This window comes from Corvus moneduloides, chromosome 2 (genome assembly GCF_009650955.1).
Source record: "Corvus moneduloides isolate bCorMon1 chromosome 2, bCorMon1.pri, whole genome shotgun sequence".
NCBI lineage: Eukaryota > Metazoa > Chordata > Aves > Passeriformes > Corvidae > Corvus > Corvus moneduloides.
Window position 1 is genome coordinate 12,665,029 of NC_045477.1, and position 16,670 is coordinate 12,681,698.

The following is a 16,670-nucleotide window of genomic DNA, read 5'->3' on the forward strand; positions in this document are numbered from 1 at the left end:
CACTAAGAAACAAACTCATCACGTTTCATGCCAGGAAATACAAAGTACAGATGAGTAACCAGCCTTTTTCTCTTTAACATTTGCATATTTCTACTGAGCAAGTGCTGAAAGTCACTTTGCACTCTACACGCTTTCTGAAATATATTTGGCCAGTGGTATAACCTCTTAAAGGTTCAGATGCTTACTTAGATGGTAGCCAGTAGTAAAGTTTGCAAGAAATCCCTTCCCTGTTGTAGAGCTGTCCGTCCGGAGGATCACTGTCATCTGGTTTGTTGTAGAGAAGACATCTGGCAGCGGGCCTTTCTCTGTGTAGACAGCTATTCACCAGGAAAACATGAGTACATTCAGCCTATTTTGTTCATATATATTTGAAAATGTTTCGGGTTCAAAAGCAAATACTACCACCACAGGGATGTAGTTGCTTCCCCAAACCTAACTGCTCTCAGACTGCAATGGTCAGAGCCCAGCACCAGATTTGACTAATCAGCTCAGAACAATTAGGCTCAACTAAAAGATTATCCTTCTGTTTGTCCACGCACATAAACAGTCTGATTTACTGAGAAGTCAGTTTCATATGGATTGCACAGAGAGCTGAGTGTGTGCAAATGTTTTGGAAACATGATGTCACATAGAGTATGCTTTCTCAATTTTTCCTCTGAATTTCTGAGGCCCAAAAAGTGTGAATGAAATGAGAGGAATTTCATTTCCTTTATATTATGTCCCTCAGTTTCCTCTAGCTGTCTGATTACATTCATTTTAGTACCCACTGCTGCTACTTGCCCAAAAGTAAGGAATCTGGTCCTCTGCCATCTCTGACTTCAACCACATCATTAATAGTTTGCAGATCAAAAACCTGAAAATGAAGTTGGATGTTTTTTCCATTTTCAGCATTCAAGTACCACACACCTGGAAAATAGTAACACACACACACACACAAATCACCTTTTCAGTAGTTAAATTTACTGTGCCATTTTTGTGTTGAAGGGCTTTGGGGGGAAAAAGTCTCTCCTAAATTATTAATAATCGCCCAAGAGATCAAGAAGTTTAAATCTTGTATTTAAAAGCTGTGAGTTTCCCTAAAGTAGTAAAGCTCGTTCATTTCTGACTGTGACAATGTGACAAATAGTCATGACACTTAAGCCTCATTTGATCATAAGATAATTTTTATAATCAGTCACAGAGCCTGTCTTTCAGGTTAAAGTAGCTCTTTTCTTCTGTTTAGCCTATACTTTCTCATATTTAATCTAAGTGTGGATACTATGGAAATCTCGTACAGAAAGTGAAAAAAAAAACCAAACCAACCAATTTGAAATATTTTCATGGAGTGAAAAGTATTTTTTCACTTGTAGGAGTCTCACTTGAGAACTTTGAAATGAATACTAGAAATGTGAGCCATATCTCAAGCAGAACAGAAACACAAAATGACAACTCTTATGATTACCATCTCAACACTATTCCCCAGGACCGAAGGAATAAATAATTAAAATTTCATTAAGAAGCAATGACAAAGCTCTCTTCCTCGCTTTATCCATCAACAGCACATAGTGTACTACCTTGAAGCATTCACTTTTGCCAGCTCTAGCGTAATCTAAATCAAGTAACATCTGTAGAATAACAATGTCTTCTCACTGATATGTTAAGAATCATTCAATAAGGACAGAATTCCTTACAAAATGCATGCGCGTATTCTTTGCCTCCAGAAAACTTGAGCTATTTAACAGCAGAAGTGATGATATTAACCTGGCAAATACACCAGGTTATGGTAAAATGGGAATTTTCATCACCTTGTGTGTCTCTGCATTGACATAAAGGCATTTGACATAATAGGCAGGATGGAATTGGCCTGTCTGGACTCATACCATTGGAATATGCTTGTCTTCATCCCTTTTTAATCAACTGGCACATGTTTCCTTAGCTGCTGCTCAGTACCATAGAGAATGCAGTTAGAAGATTCCGCTGTATATACCTTAGATCTTTTTTTTTGTTTGACAGCGTCTGAGTTGGAAAAGCAGATTTAGTATCTCTATTTTTATATGGTTAAACTTCTAAAGATTTGGAAAAGAATGACTTACAAGAAGCTAAATTAGGGTAATTGTTTGGAAAGTTTGCAGAGCTGAATGTACTGTTTGGCTCCCAGAGTTCAACCGGCCCTCCACAGTCAGCTGAAAAACAAAACATTTACGAACATAATTAACTTACTGTCTTACTTTTTCAATCTGAGGTAACAATGATAATTTTTAAAAGTCATTTTCATGATTATTGGTCTGTAAGCTGTGCACATGACAGAAATATGAAGACAAGAATGTGACACAGTCATCTGTCTCATTTACTAGTACAGTATTAAAAAAGCTAGAAAATGTCAAGAGAGGCCCCTGAATTTAAGTAATTTATGCACTTTGCTTGTATGCTTTTCTTGTTACCTGATCAATCTTAGAATTAAAGAATCATTAAGGTTGGAAAAGACCTCTGAGAACATTGAGTCCAACCTTTGACTGGTCAACAAGACCTTGTCAACCTTGTCAACTAGACCATACACTGAGTGGCAGGTCCAGCTGTTTCCTGAACTCCTCCAGGGACATTGACTCCACCACCTCCCTGGGTAGCCCCTTCCAATGCCTGACCACCCTTTTGGTTGAGAAATTATTCTTTCAGCATCAGCAGAGATAATCAAATCTAAAGCTCTTTTTGTCATCTAGCAAGTAAACTTACAGCAAAAGCCCCCAACCCCCTCATACCATTATTTTGTTTTCATCAGGACCCCAAAAACTTTTACAGCTAAACACTGTTGGTTGTTAAAACAGTCATTTGCTTTTTCCTTAAAACAACTATTCTAGTAGGAAATACCTTTGTCATAAAGATGTATATGTACTTATAGGCAAAAATTGATAAAATTTCTGTAAAAGCAAATATTGTGGATATGTCTACACACATATACATGCACTCACACACATGGACACAGCTAACTGTACTTTATATATTCAATATTCTATTTCAATATATAATTTTGATGGTGGTTTACATCCAAATATGTCAGTTTCATGTTCAAAACCTTTACTTGATATTGAGAAATACTATTTATTTTTATTTTAGCCATCAGAATTGTTGAATGAACCATCAGAATGAACTTTGGTGTTTTCCCACTTTTGTTGCTCACAATTACTTTATTGAAAAATGAACAATGCTCCTCCACTTGCTTCAGGAAATAGTAGTTAAAGCAAAACAGATTTACCTGCCTTTTTTTGTTTTGGTTTTGTTTTATTCTTTGAATTAAAATTGGTATTTTTCTTAACTAGCAGACTTTGGCTAACGTTTTAATGTCTCCTCCACACCCCTTTTGGCTCAAATTTTGCATGCCATGACATCTAACAGTATCTCACACTCTGAGCCCTTTGGTTGGGGACTGCATAATCTACAAGTCCTACCAAGTCTGACCATTGAATCACACTGGGAGAAAGCTCAAAAAAAAAAAAAAACAAACCAAAAAAAAACCCCAAGAAAAACTTGAATTTCCTCACAACAGCCATCTTCTAGAATTTTCAATTTCACCAATCCCTCCTGGAAAGAAAAGCCAAATTCTCGGAAAGAAAGAGGAACTGTTAACATTCCCACCCCGACTAATAAGTATGTTATGTTACAGCCATATGGGTCACAAGGAGGATTATTTTCTCTATAAATACCATGAACAACAGATAAAGACGATGTTGCCTTTTTTTAATGGAACATCACGGCATATGAAATCTGATCTAGTGTTGACTACATGTAAGGCACACTAGTAGTGATCTTTGTCTTGCATGGAGAAATGAGAGAAGAAATTGAATTCACTCATGTCTTGAAAAATGTAAAAATTTCCAGTGATCTTGAAACACAAATTCATATGGAGTTATTGATACACCTGTTACTCATTAGAGAACCAAATATTAATCTCTACCAACAATCTTGGTTGAGCACAACAGATGATTTTCTCAACGCTTTAGAAATTATATATGACCTATGCATAAATAAATTTCTCTGTGCTTTGGCCAAAACTTCAGTTTATATTGACATACACATCTTAAGTGTGGAATCTACATTGTCATTTACACACCACTGTTTGTGTTAAAAGACAGGTTATTAACACAAAGATGAAAGCAATCTTAGATTTGTTTTAGATGAAAGTGTAATCTGACAGTCTTGTGCAAAGGACAAAAGCAAATCCTGCTTCCCTATGCCACCATCAAAAATATTCTTTTTTACGTTTCAAGGAACTCTTGTGGCACTGTGAATGATGCCAGTGACTTGTACTGAAGCTCTAATTCTAGTAAAAGAAATTGACTCAGTTCAAATTCTTTTATGTCTCGTTTGTGGACATGACATTTGTAGTGAAACCATTAGTGTTAGTAAGCTTGTACACATTCATCAAAGTAATTTCATACTTCTTTGAAGATGATTGAAAGCATTTGCTTTTTTTTCATCAGGTTACAGATAGGATGTAGTAGTATGTCCCAACAAAGTTATGAAAACAAGCTATTTTTTTGCCAGCAACAGCTTGGACTGTCCTTTTGTATCATGGATCTCTTTAAACTCATTCATAAGGAGTTATAAGCCATATTAACATGTCCTTTTCTTGAATATTAAAATTTTATCAGCATATTTTGGGTAAAGATCTATAATTTGATATTCCTTTGGTGTTTTTCAGAATCATTCAGGTACTATTTACCGCAGGGCTGTTCAACCCCTGATCATTAGACTGGTGCTAACTTGTGAGGTGTGTTTACCCACAGCACCTGAAGGATTGATGGAGGGGGCAAGCTTCAGCATCTCTCCACAAAATTACTTCAATAAAAACTGCAAATAAATTCCAAAACTCATTTTGGGAAATTATGACTGAAGTTACTGCTGCTATTAAAATTTAATTTTGCTGACAGACACACCTTGTTGAACTTTACCTCACTGTGTCTCATGATGGAGCTCTAAAACTGCATTTTGCTCTTATATTTAGAAGGTTTTGTTTTCTTACCTGTCCTGTTGCAGTAGATTTGGAGGTGACAGATTTGAGAGAACGACAATATTATTATACAGTGTTTCAACGTGAATACAACGCAAACAGTCTTACTATTATTTTAATCTTAGGCCATTTTTATTTACTAAATGCTGTCAAGAGAGCAACCAGCTGTGCTTCAAAAGGCACAGTAAATCTAATAAGAGGCAATCCTGGAACATGCTCAGTGTTTGTTTTAATGATTTGAAGCCATGTGTGGATAGGTCTTTTGTAAAAATTCTTTTTCCCAAAATTTCATCCTCTTACAGAATGAATTACAAAGCAAGCCCCATTAGATATTTTAATGATTTTTCCACAAGCTTTATTTATATATGTATTGGTTTTTGCTTTGAATGTGCTCGGACTTGTTTAACATCGTATACAATCTTTCTTCTCTCTTATAAAAGTCACCCAGATTTGTAAGGATGGTCACAGGTACTTTCTCTATTTTTCTCTGTGAGATTTTCCTGGCTAGCTCTGTGAAACTGGAATGTTTTGAGGAAGCTTAAACCTATGTACTTTCCTCTAAAATGCTCTGCAGCTGGAAGGGTCTGGATCAAGTTGTACAATGTGTCTGGAGAGGCATGGAACTGGATCTTAGTATGTTACTCTGAAGATAACTCTATAATTCTGAAGAGAGGTTTTTATAAAATTGAGGCTGAAAATTCTGATCCACTGATACACAAATACAGTAATAGGAAATCAACAGTGATTTAGTGTTTACTTACTAGGAACTAAAGGCGTGGTAGCAACAGTTGGCCTCACAGTTGGCTCTACATAATTATTTTCATTACACTTTCCCTTTGTCAGGCCAATGTCATCCACGGCAATATCACTGGGACCACTCCTTTTAAAGGCATCGAAAATAACCTGAATTCAGGGGAAAAACATAGAATTTTATGATTTAATGAACGTTTTTCAGCTTCCTGCACTGTGTCATTCTGTCTTTTCTTGAATGCTCTTATTTCCACTGTAAGCTACACTGGTGCTACACTCAGGGGAAAGCATCAGGGATGAGACAGAATTCCTCACAAAACAAAGCAGCACTATGCAAACTGAGTGGATCATTCTAAGGAATGTAGTACCTTCTTCATTTAAATGATGAACATTATTTAAAAATAGTCAGTACCTTTCCTTTTTATATATAAATCCATGTAATTTTCAAAACAATTCTTCATTGCTTATCAGGCCAAACTTCTCCTGAATTAATGTCATGAAAAACTGAAATTAACCTCGTTTGTTCTGTACTGTTCTTTAATATCCACGAATTTAAAGCAATCCTGCAAACAAGGAATTTGTGCTGGTGAAATACATATAGCAATCTTCTTGAGATCATATGTGGTTACATATTTTGGGGAGGTTATGACCACATATTTTCTGGAAATCTGATGCAGCCAGGTCACGGATGCATTTATTTCCTTAGATGTTAAATGCATCTTTCTGGCAGTGCTTGCCAGAAATCAATCAAAACTACTGTAGCAGGACAAACCATCCCAAATACCTATAAAATGAAATTGTTTTCAAAAAAGAGGTGTTGAAAGAATTGTCTGGAATAAATCTCCTCCTGTTGTTTACAGATAAGTCAGGTCAGTTGTTAACCATGTGGTGTCAAAATCACTTCCATCTGCAACATACTTTCAGTGGATTAATCTGTAAGTAATTAGTGAAAACACTGATTCACAATCTGAAGCAATTTAAATTTAAGTCTTCTAATGGCTCAGTGCTTCACATCAGTATTGAGATTTTATATTCCACAGCAGATTTTGATAGGCTTTGAAAACTCTTGTTTTGTGGAAAGCTCTCATTATAACATTCATTGTTCCTTGACAATGATCAGGTTTTCTGTTTTCTGCAATACAAAAATCTTTAAATCCCAGAGTAAGGAAAAGGGGATGCGAGAATTCAAATGGGGATTCCAGTCTTCTGCACGCTAATACTTATTTGATGGCACGCATTGTTAAATGATACTAAGTATCTTTGAAGCTGTGCAACTTTGGGTTCATTACACAGAAAACTCTGATATCAATTTAGCTAAAATAAAAAAAAAAAGAGGCAGTTCAACAAACCTTAAAATCAGAGGTTTCATTTAAAGTTACTTGTCCATAATTCCAGTTGTTTCCATAGTTTCCTTCTTTCTCAAAAATGATGTTTTCCTGACCATGCTCATCACCTATGCTAACTCTTAAACGGTAAACATTATCACCATACATGAAATACCTAGAGGGGGAAAAGCATTTGGGTATTATTAAAACGAAGTCAAATTCCATTAAAAAATTACAATGGTTTATCAAATCAGGATTAATTTGACACAAGCATGAAAATAAAATTAATTGCATGTTTGGATTACACCTGGAATTGTAGAGGCCTAGTTAAGCTTCATGACAAAAAACATTTCAGGGATTCGTAATATTATTTTTGTTCAGAAATGAATATTGGATGAAGGGTGAAAAAGAAAAAACATTAAAGTTAACTGTAAGAGTCAAAGTTATAAAGGAGTTGAACTTCACGCCTGGAGTTGAGAATGATCATGGAAATCCAAACAGAACCAGGCTGGTGTTGCTGGCACGCTGAGTGGGATTAATATTTTATCTGAAAGAAAGCTCTTTAGGTATTTTCTTAAAAAAAGTATAGGTTTAGGAACGATGTAACAATACCAAAAGCTTAGACAATACATATCTGAAGGGACCAAAGGCAAACTCAGAATCCGGACTCGCTCTTCTACGAATCCAAGTCCGATGGGTGTTGAAATATAAAATCCTACAAGATAATGAGCGCACTTTAGCCAGGACAGAAGAACTTTCTTTTTTCTTTTTTACTTATTGAATTAGAGTGTTTACATTAAAAATAACATCAAGCACGGATAGTGTTGCATGATTTGGAAGATTCCTGACATAGTAAATGTGAATGATTATCCCAAGATGTATTCATCACTCAATGACATATTAAATTGAGCTTTTAAGCTTCTTGGATACTCCTCAGAACTAGATAAGCAATGGGAAACCAGTCCTGTTCAAGTCAGTGGGAAACCTGCCTTAAATGTAGTGAAGGCAGCAATTCTACTGGGTTTATAAAAATGTCTTCCTGCTTGATATTGCTTGTGATTTTGCAGGAGAATTTCCTGACAGTTTTATAACTTGCATCCGTATGACAATAGGAAATATGGATTGCGTGTTGAGAGGGTGACAGAATGACTATGTGAATATTTTATAGCAAGGTGAAGCATTATAAAAAACCAAAAACTTCCTTTATTTGTGAAAATGAGTTTGTAGCTCTTTCTGAGATAATTTGTTGCAGCCGGGAATTTGGACCTCTTGCTGCCATATGAGGCCAGGCCACAGAAGCACTGGATTTGTCATAAGAAATGCAAACTTAGGCAGATTTAAAATAAAAATCTTGCTTTATTCAAATCATGTGTGTAATCTCATATTTTCTTCTATCTATCTAATGCATTTATATGCAAATATTATATTAATAGAATTTTCAAATGAATATAATTATGTAATTTAAATTATAGATACTGTATTCTGTTATTTACACTTCCAGATTATCTAGGTTTTTTTAATATGGGAGGCTAAAATACCTGAAAATTAGTCTGAAATCTGAACCAGGACTTTAATTTCATCTGTTGACTTAGAGAGCATGCATTAAAATATAAATGGTGTCTAACTTAAAGGAAAAAGTTCTTCATATAATCAAAGGGACAGTTCTTGATCTTTGTTTCATCAATTCTCTGAGCATTCAGAATCAATTTTTGAATGTGTATTAAATTCTTTACTTTTCAAGAGAAGAAAATCAAAAATAGAGCTTCACTGAATGTAATAGCCTGATATTAATGATGTGATTCACATTTTTACACAAAACACAGGTCACAGAAATTTAAATATGCAACACAATAGTAACATTACATATAGGAACATTACATATGTCAGCTTAGACTTGGCACAGGGAAATAGAGAACACCCAAAATAGATTAGTATTTTCAAGAGAAAAAAATCATTGTCAAGTGTTTTATTAAACAAATTTTACATTCTTTCATCCGATTTGCATTCTGGGAGCCAAGTGGGAAGACAAAACAGTGTTCTGGAGATTGTTTAGAAAATGTGCATTTACTCAGAGAGGGGTGAATAATTTCTATCTGATAAAGTGCAGAATACTATTTTTCGTTTCCCAGGAGTAACTTCTTTCCGAATAATTTGCAATTTTCCCAGTTATTTTTCACTGAATAAGCTTTATGTAAGTCTTGCATAGAATACATACAAGCATTGCAAAATCCAATTTATGTTTTACTCGGTTTTAGATGGACTGATAAATCAACTGAGAGAGTGATCGTTCGGTTTTATTGTTGAAAAGGTAAAAAATGTATGGAGTCTTATTCTGGGATAAGGATTCATGATACACTCAAAATCCAATTCCTATCAGTATTGTCTCTTTAAATAAATTCCTCTTTTGCTATGACCACTCTTCCAATTAAGTTATTTAACTGTAACGGTTACTGGACTGTTTGTGTGTTTGGCACAGTTGGTGTGTTTGCTGTGCAGTAATTGGGGACACAGATGCACCCTGTAAACTGCAGGTCAACTTTTTAAAATCAAAATTATTTTGTGACAACCATGAGGATGTCAGCAGTAGAGAGGGATGAAATAGAAGTGATTTGCCTAATATGCAATTATATCTTTTTCCCTCAACATGCAGGTTTTTGACCTATAACATTTTTGCATAATAGGAATTCCTTTCTCACATAAGGCATTTTAATGTAATAATAGCATTGAAAATTTTCAGAACCTGAAACTTTTATCATTTTACTTATTTCTTTATTTCTTCTTTTAGTTTTGGTATGCTTCCACAAGATGGCAATCAGTAACATAAAACATTTTGTCTGGTAGTCCTGACTCATTTTTATGGCAGAATAAAATGACATCCTGGTAATACCACTATGAAGAACTCATTATGCTGTGATATAAGCTAAATCAAGTTTTTCCTTTAATCTTCAAGTCACTTTTTTTGGTCTTACCTGACACATTGCCAAATGTATGATCAAATTCAGGACCACTCATCAAGGGAAAAGTAGGACCCTGAACTCTGCCCCAGTCTGAATCATCATCTAAATCTTGTATCCAGAAACAAAAGCCGTCTTCAAAAGTGCAATTGATTTTCTCATAATCTGTGAATAAGAACTTCTAGTAAATAAAAGGTGACAGAGGTATTTTTTCAGAATTATACAAGAATGAATGATGAACAATGTAAATTTTTAAATATGTTTGTAAACCAACCCACAGTGACTCAATTTCATCTTTATGCAATGTAACAGAATTACTCAAATAAATGTGTTGTTTGTACTTGTTAACAAAACACTATTTTTGAAGGGTGGCCCTACATATTCTCTCACTCTTTCACTAACCTTTTTTTCTGATCCTTCTTTTCCTCTTTGCCAAGGCCTGGATTGCTCCAGAAGAAAGGGCTCACCATTAGAGCCCAGTGCTGTGCTCCACCCCCCTGGGTTGCCCCTTTCTTTCTTCTCATTTGCTCCTTCTTTGCTCACATGTCTTTTCTGCAGCATCCTCACCACTTTTGTTCTCATGTTTCAGTGTCCATGGTGCCTTGAAATGCATATCTGTCAGAGCTTCCACATGACAAGAGCTTGCTGGCCCTCTGGATGGTTTCTGCAGCATATTCCATCCCAGCCACATTCCCTGTTCACCTCCTGCTCCAAATTTAGCGGCTCAAGAAGCCTTCATTTATCCAATCAACAAAGCATGAGTCATATTGATGGATTTTGTTGTCACTGTAGATTTACTGCATCCAGACTTTTCCTAATGCCATTTTACTGAAGCAGGTGTTTTCCTGAATGGTATTTGTAACTGTTGTTCTGAATGTTTATTTATAAAGATATTGTGGTCAATGATTTCATAGTATCCATTAGTGAACAGACTGGCTGAGAGGAATCTGATGGAAGTATGGACACAGTCTTATTTACACAAATGAGCTTTGTTAGACATCACCCTACTGCTAGACACAGGCCTGTAAACCTGTGAATGGCCTTATTGAAATAATTTATTTGATATTTAAAACAGTATGAAATTTTTCAAAGTGAAACTAGTTAGTAGACTGAGGCCAGAAAATGCTGCTTCCCTTTCCACTTCCATTTTCTCAAACTGAAAATATAGATTCACCAAACTTTTGGGATAAAAAACAAACACACACAGACACACACACAGAACACTTACTGTTTAGTTCACTTGCATTAAATGCAGTGTATGTTGCATTAAAGCCATTATAATTCTCTGAATAATCGGACATAAACTGTGCTGTAGCCTCATGGGAAAAAATGTAAATTGTTTCAAGACTTTTCCCTGACAGAGAAGCTGAAAACAAATAAGAAAACATATAGTCAGAGAGAAAATAATCCCATGCAGATTAAAATTTCCAGTGTTGTCACAAAAGCACAGTGGATTAATTTATTGAGTCTTAGGGAATGCTTTCCCTGTTGTATTGTGATCCTACTACAATAGCTTCAAACCCCTGAAGCATTTAGCTGTTTGGCTGACATATAAATATTCTGCATATTCCATCTCTCATATCCATCAATATGGATATCAGCTAGTCTTTTAAAGTTTGCCATTCCCATTCTCTACCTGCTTCCAAAAACAAGGATAAAAAATAATATATCTTTCTGACTTCTCTCTCTATATTCTATCTTCAGTAGATGTTTTCCACCTCTGATGGAATTCAGCCGAATTGACTGAGTCTTGTGAAAAATGGGTACAATCCCCGTTTTCAGAGTAGAATGTAGAGACAGAGATAAGGTATCATCAGTATGTCAGGATCTGAGGAAAGCAATGCCATACTTGTAATGATTTTCAGTGAGTTTGGTAGCACTTCTCACAGTTCAGTTTAGATGCTTTAGTTTTATGTTACTGTGTGTGATATTACAGGAACTTCTGACAATATATTTCCAATGAAACATGGACACCACAAGACCATGAGGCTGATGAAGTTATCAAGATCATTCAAATAAGATCTTAAAAAACAAGTAGAATTTCTTAATGTATAAGAGATGCATTTATCTCATCAAATTTAAGGGCAGACAGGTATATTAAGATTAATTGTCTAACAGGGCAACTTTACACAGATCCAGTCTTCCTCTTAAATGTATATATACAACTTTTTATACCTCAAAATACTTATTTTACCACTTAGATTCTATTAATGGAAAAGTATTATTAGTTGAAAAATAAACTTACCTCTTAAAACCTTGTTTTGTCCTAATCCTTCAAAAATGCTCAATGTGTCTGAATACGGTTGTGTTTCAAAAGAAGTGAAGTTCAGTTTAATGGACAACCCTTGAGGCACTCTAAGGCAACAAGACAAAAATAAACTCAAAACTGAAAATCTATTCTTTGACTGTAGTAAACTCATTGAAGTCAATGAGTGCTTGAATGATGTTAAGTTCAGAAGCAACATGAAATTATATTAATCAAGGTTATTAATTAAGATGACCTATTTGTCTAAATTTTAGCTTGTAAAATTGCCAAAGGAATTGGGCATAAACCTTTTGTAACAGTGCACGTACACCTTTACTCACCAGAGTTAAGTATATTCTAGAAACTGAATGTTCTGAACTCTAGAATGTGATTATCAGCTCTACAATGGGTTTTTCGTATGGTTCTGGTTGGGTTTTTTTGTCCTCTGCATCTCATTGAATTGTAATCACTTTTTCATACATGTTACTCTTAGATATCATCTCACTGCTCAGGTAGACTTCCCAAGGCCAGAGGAAGAGTATCAAGATACCAATATGAAGAGCAAGATATCAAAATCTCTCTCCTGTAAGTCCAAAATACTGTCTCTCATGACAAAACCAGGATTTGCATGCAGATTTGATGATCTCAAACCCACATATTGAGAAATTGTTATAAATCCCAAATACAGAAAGTTCAATGACAAAACTCACTTGAAGCAAAATGTAAAAAAATCTTGGCGTTATTTTGCTACAGTTATGCTCTTTGAGTAATCTATATTTAATTTCTTCTCCCATTTGCTTTCCACTAGACATATATGGTAGTCTAAATTCTAAAACACTTTTATGACTATCATCTTAGCTACCACTATTTGCTTTTTCTGAAATTGAGAGACTCAATGGAAACAGGCTTTCAACAGCAATCTGCTGCTGCTTATCAGTAATGATTAGTAGAGAAGTGTGGAGTAAATAATTAAAAATTTTTGCATTTTTAAATTGTTGTTGTGGTTTCTGTTGTTTCATATTTCACCAGAGGGAAGAAATAGCCTTGTTTAGAAAAGAGTAGAACATAGAGTTGAAAGTTTCAGGAAGCTAAACTTTCAGGGAAATATTGAGCATACAGCTGTTTTAAAAGGATAGGAGATTGGATCTTCATTTGGAGTTAAATGGGGTGAAAATGTAAAAGCTCTTCCTAAAGGTAACGGGGAAATATATCTATACAAAGGCAGACACAAGAAAAATCCAGTCTCGGATGTATTATAGGTTGCCTTTTAACACATTTTTATAGGGATAATAAAGACCATGGGTTACTGGAAAACCTAAAATGTTCCCTCATAGAAACAACTCTATTTGAAAGAAAGACAAAATTTGAGTGCCACTTAGAATTTGTTAGGCCTTTATTCTCACCGTTGCCAGATTATTTTTAAAGCAGATTAAGTGGAAAATAAATTCAAATGGTCGTTTTCGTTATTATTCAGTCTGCAATTACACATATCTGCATAACATCTACTGTATTATTTGCAATTGCTCATGATTCTTTCCAAAATGAAGCTTTTATTAGCTACGTACCTGGTATAGATATCTACCTAATACAATGCTGCTTGCAGCTATAGCAGCACTTGGAGCAATGTTAACAGTTTAGAAGGAAGGAGAGCCCTTGGGCCATGTTTATTTACTGTGCTCAAATTCTGCAACACCGTGAAGTGAGAAACAAGGCAGACATATTCTGAAGGACAAAATCTTGTTCTTTTCCTGGGACACACCCGTATTTTAAAGCCAGGTGTTGCCAGTAATTATTGGTGAACAGTACTGCTGAAGATGAGAAGGAAAAAATGTACTAAACAGAAGGAAAATCAGGACTTCAAGGTAAAGATGAAAGTTCTGAACAAAATCAAAGCCTAGCATTTTCAAAGGAGCCTTTGGAATGAGAAGTCCAAACCTTTTCCAATTTTAAAGGCAATTTCTTAATCTCCTTTGAAATCTCCCGCCAAATTAATACTTCTCAGAATCCAAGAACAGCCATTATTACAAAACCATAATAAGAATTACTGCCTTTCAAAGCAGTAACTTCTGAATTGGCAGTCATAGGAAGGATTTTTAGGACTAACTTGTGAACAAATAATTTTTTTTTAGATATATACTTTAGGATGAGATTTTTTTCATATAGTGTGGCTGTCTTTTTTCTCCCTGGCCTATGAAGTGGACCTAGAGTGTCAAAATCAAACAGCTTTCCCTGTCTGTAGGTATATATCTGCAATAAAAAAATTCCACTTCTTGTGCCTAAGGCTTAAAAGGCATTTGGTGCTATTATATCAAAAGCTAACTATGCAATTCTTTACCATATTCCTAAATTACATAAAACATGGGTACTCTTAACTCCCAGATGAAACCAGATGATGACAAAGGAATTCTTGAAAATCCCTTCTGTTAAGTAAGAGTTACGTCATATAAAAGCATTACCTGAAGACTACTATTTAATGCAATACTTTGAAAAAAAATCTTGCAATTACTTTATGTGATTTATTTTGAGTTTACACATCTGTTCCTCTGGATGCATATTACACAGAAGATTTCTCAAAATCATACCTAAGAACTTATGTAAGTGGGGAAATTATTGATATAATTATGGAGCCTATGCATGAAGGTTTTTAAAGAGAAGTTACATAAATACGAGGGAGAAAATGGTATTACATATTTTCTATGCTGGAATGTTTGGGAATAAAAGCAAATGGCATAAGACTATTGTGGAGGAAACAAGATCACTACATAATCAAAAAAACATTAGGTACAAAATTATTGGAAAATGGCTTACACTATTATCCATTGGCAAAAAATATTTTCATTATATGGCTTTGGATAATTCATAGAGTGAAAAAATCCAGAGGAGCCAGTCAACATGAATTTTCCATCACAAACTGCAGCTGTAAAGATATAATGAAGAACATTTGTCAGAATGACATTTGTAAAACAGAATCAGAGCCAAAATGAGGGTGACCCTGGATACTGGTTTACATGGATTACCTTGGAATTGCTTTGTAAGCAACAGTAGGAAGACCGAGTAAAATACACTATCAACTTATTCCCATTTCTAATTCTTATCAATATTTGATCTCAAAATACTGTATGAGAAGAAAAACAGTACAGAAATTTCACTTTTAAATTAGATACAATGCAACAAATCCAAACTAGTCTAAACCAATTCAAATAATTCAAATCCAACAACTGGTTTTAGTTAATCCAATTATTTCTTCCATTTTATTCTATACTTTTATAAGGAGACAGGATCTTACCTTACCAGTTCTTACCTATAGATACTTTAAATCAGAAAACTGTGTTTGTACTACCAGAGACAATTTGATATCATATGAATAAAAGCAAAAAGGGATATGGTTGACTACAGCTATCTCTACTTTTATGAGCTTCCTTGTTTGTCGCCTTATATATTACTGGGTACTCGAAGAGATAAGTGGATCTCCCAAGTTTCCTGCCAGCTATTGAATTCATTCAGCTGAGGTAAATGTCATCCATCATCATCTATTTTTTCAAAGGCCTTTTATTATTTTTATTTCCTTGGTGCTGCTATTCCATTCTATGAAAGTTCTTCACTTTAAAAACCAGTTACTTAGGAGAAAAAAAGGTATTTTTAAGCCTTAGTAAGTTTGGAAATGATAATTCATGTAGAGTTATTTTATTTCAGCAGTCACTGAAGAACTGCTGAAGCTTTTTCTGCATCTCTTGAACATTGTGTTAGGAATCTGTCTAATGATGTTTCTTCTTCAGTTTTTCAAAAAGTATCATAGACTTTCACATAAGTATAAAATCAGTAACACACATGATTATCAGGAGAGGTAAGGACAAGTTCATCAATTTGAGGTAGATGATCAGAAATTAGATAGAGCTTTTCATTAATTTCAGAAATGAAATCATACCTATAATGACTGTCCCAATTACGAATAACGAATCATATTGAAAATTAAATGGGAATTTTATTGAGCACAGCCCTCCTCTGGGAAATTACATATATAAAAGAATAAATTGGGGCTCCTTGTGTGTTCATTTTATAAGTGTAAAATTCTTTCTGCCTACCACTGTAGCAAACACAAAATAAAAATAAAGCTTTGTTTCAGTCAGCCATACACCATTAGTAAAGACTGTGCAGGATGAACATTGCCAACATGCCTAATGCTTGAGCTGAAATAGAAACATATTCCTTTTTGCAATCTTTGAGAGGAAAACAGAACAGATAAGTTTTTAAATACATAGAGAAAAAAGGTCCATGAATGATAGTTTTTATTCTATATTAGCATTAGAGCTGGGTATTGATGTAGAAGTACTTTTTCTCACCACTTTAATTCATGTGTTTCCTGTGCTTGCCAATGAGAAGAAAATTGGTGTGAGAAGGAGGAAAGTGCCCAG

At 34.7% G+C, this 16,670-nt stretch overlaps 1 protein-coding gene across 1 annotated transcript in view; it reads right to left on the bottom strand.

The window, feature by feature from the left end:
* TMPRSS15 (transmembrane serine protease 15) overlaps positions 1–16,670 on the bottom strand; it is a 51,081-nt gene that overhangs the window by 18,018 nt on the left and 16,393 nt on the right. Inside the window, 10 exon segments of the mRNA XM_032093848.1 lie at positions 186–317; positions 781–906; positions 2,073–2,162; positions 5,746–5,887; positions 7,084–7,234; positions 7,672–7,774; positions 10,029–10,178; positions 11,242–11,379; positions 12,259–12,368; positions 15,067–15,175. Of these exon segments, the coding sequence (XP_031949739.1) occupies positions 186–317; positions 781–906; positions 2,073–2,162; positions 5,746–5,887; positions 7,084–7,234; positions 7,672–7,774; positions 10,029–10,178; positions 11,242–11,379; positions 12,259–12,368; positions 15,067–15,175 (1,251 nt within the window).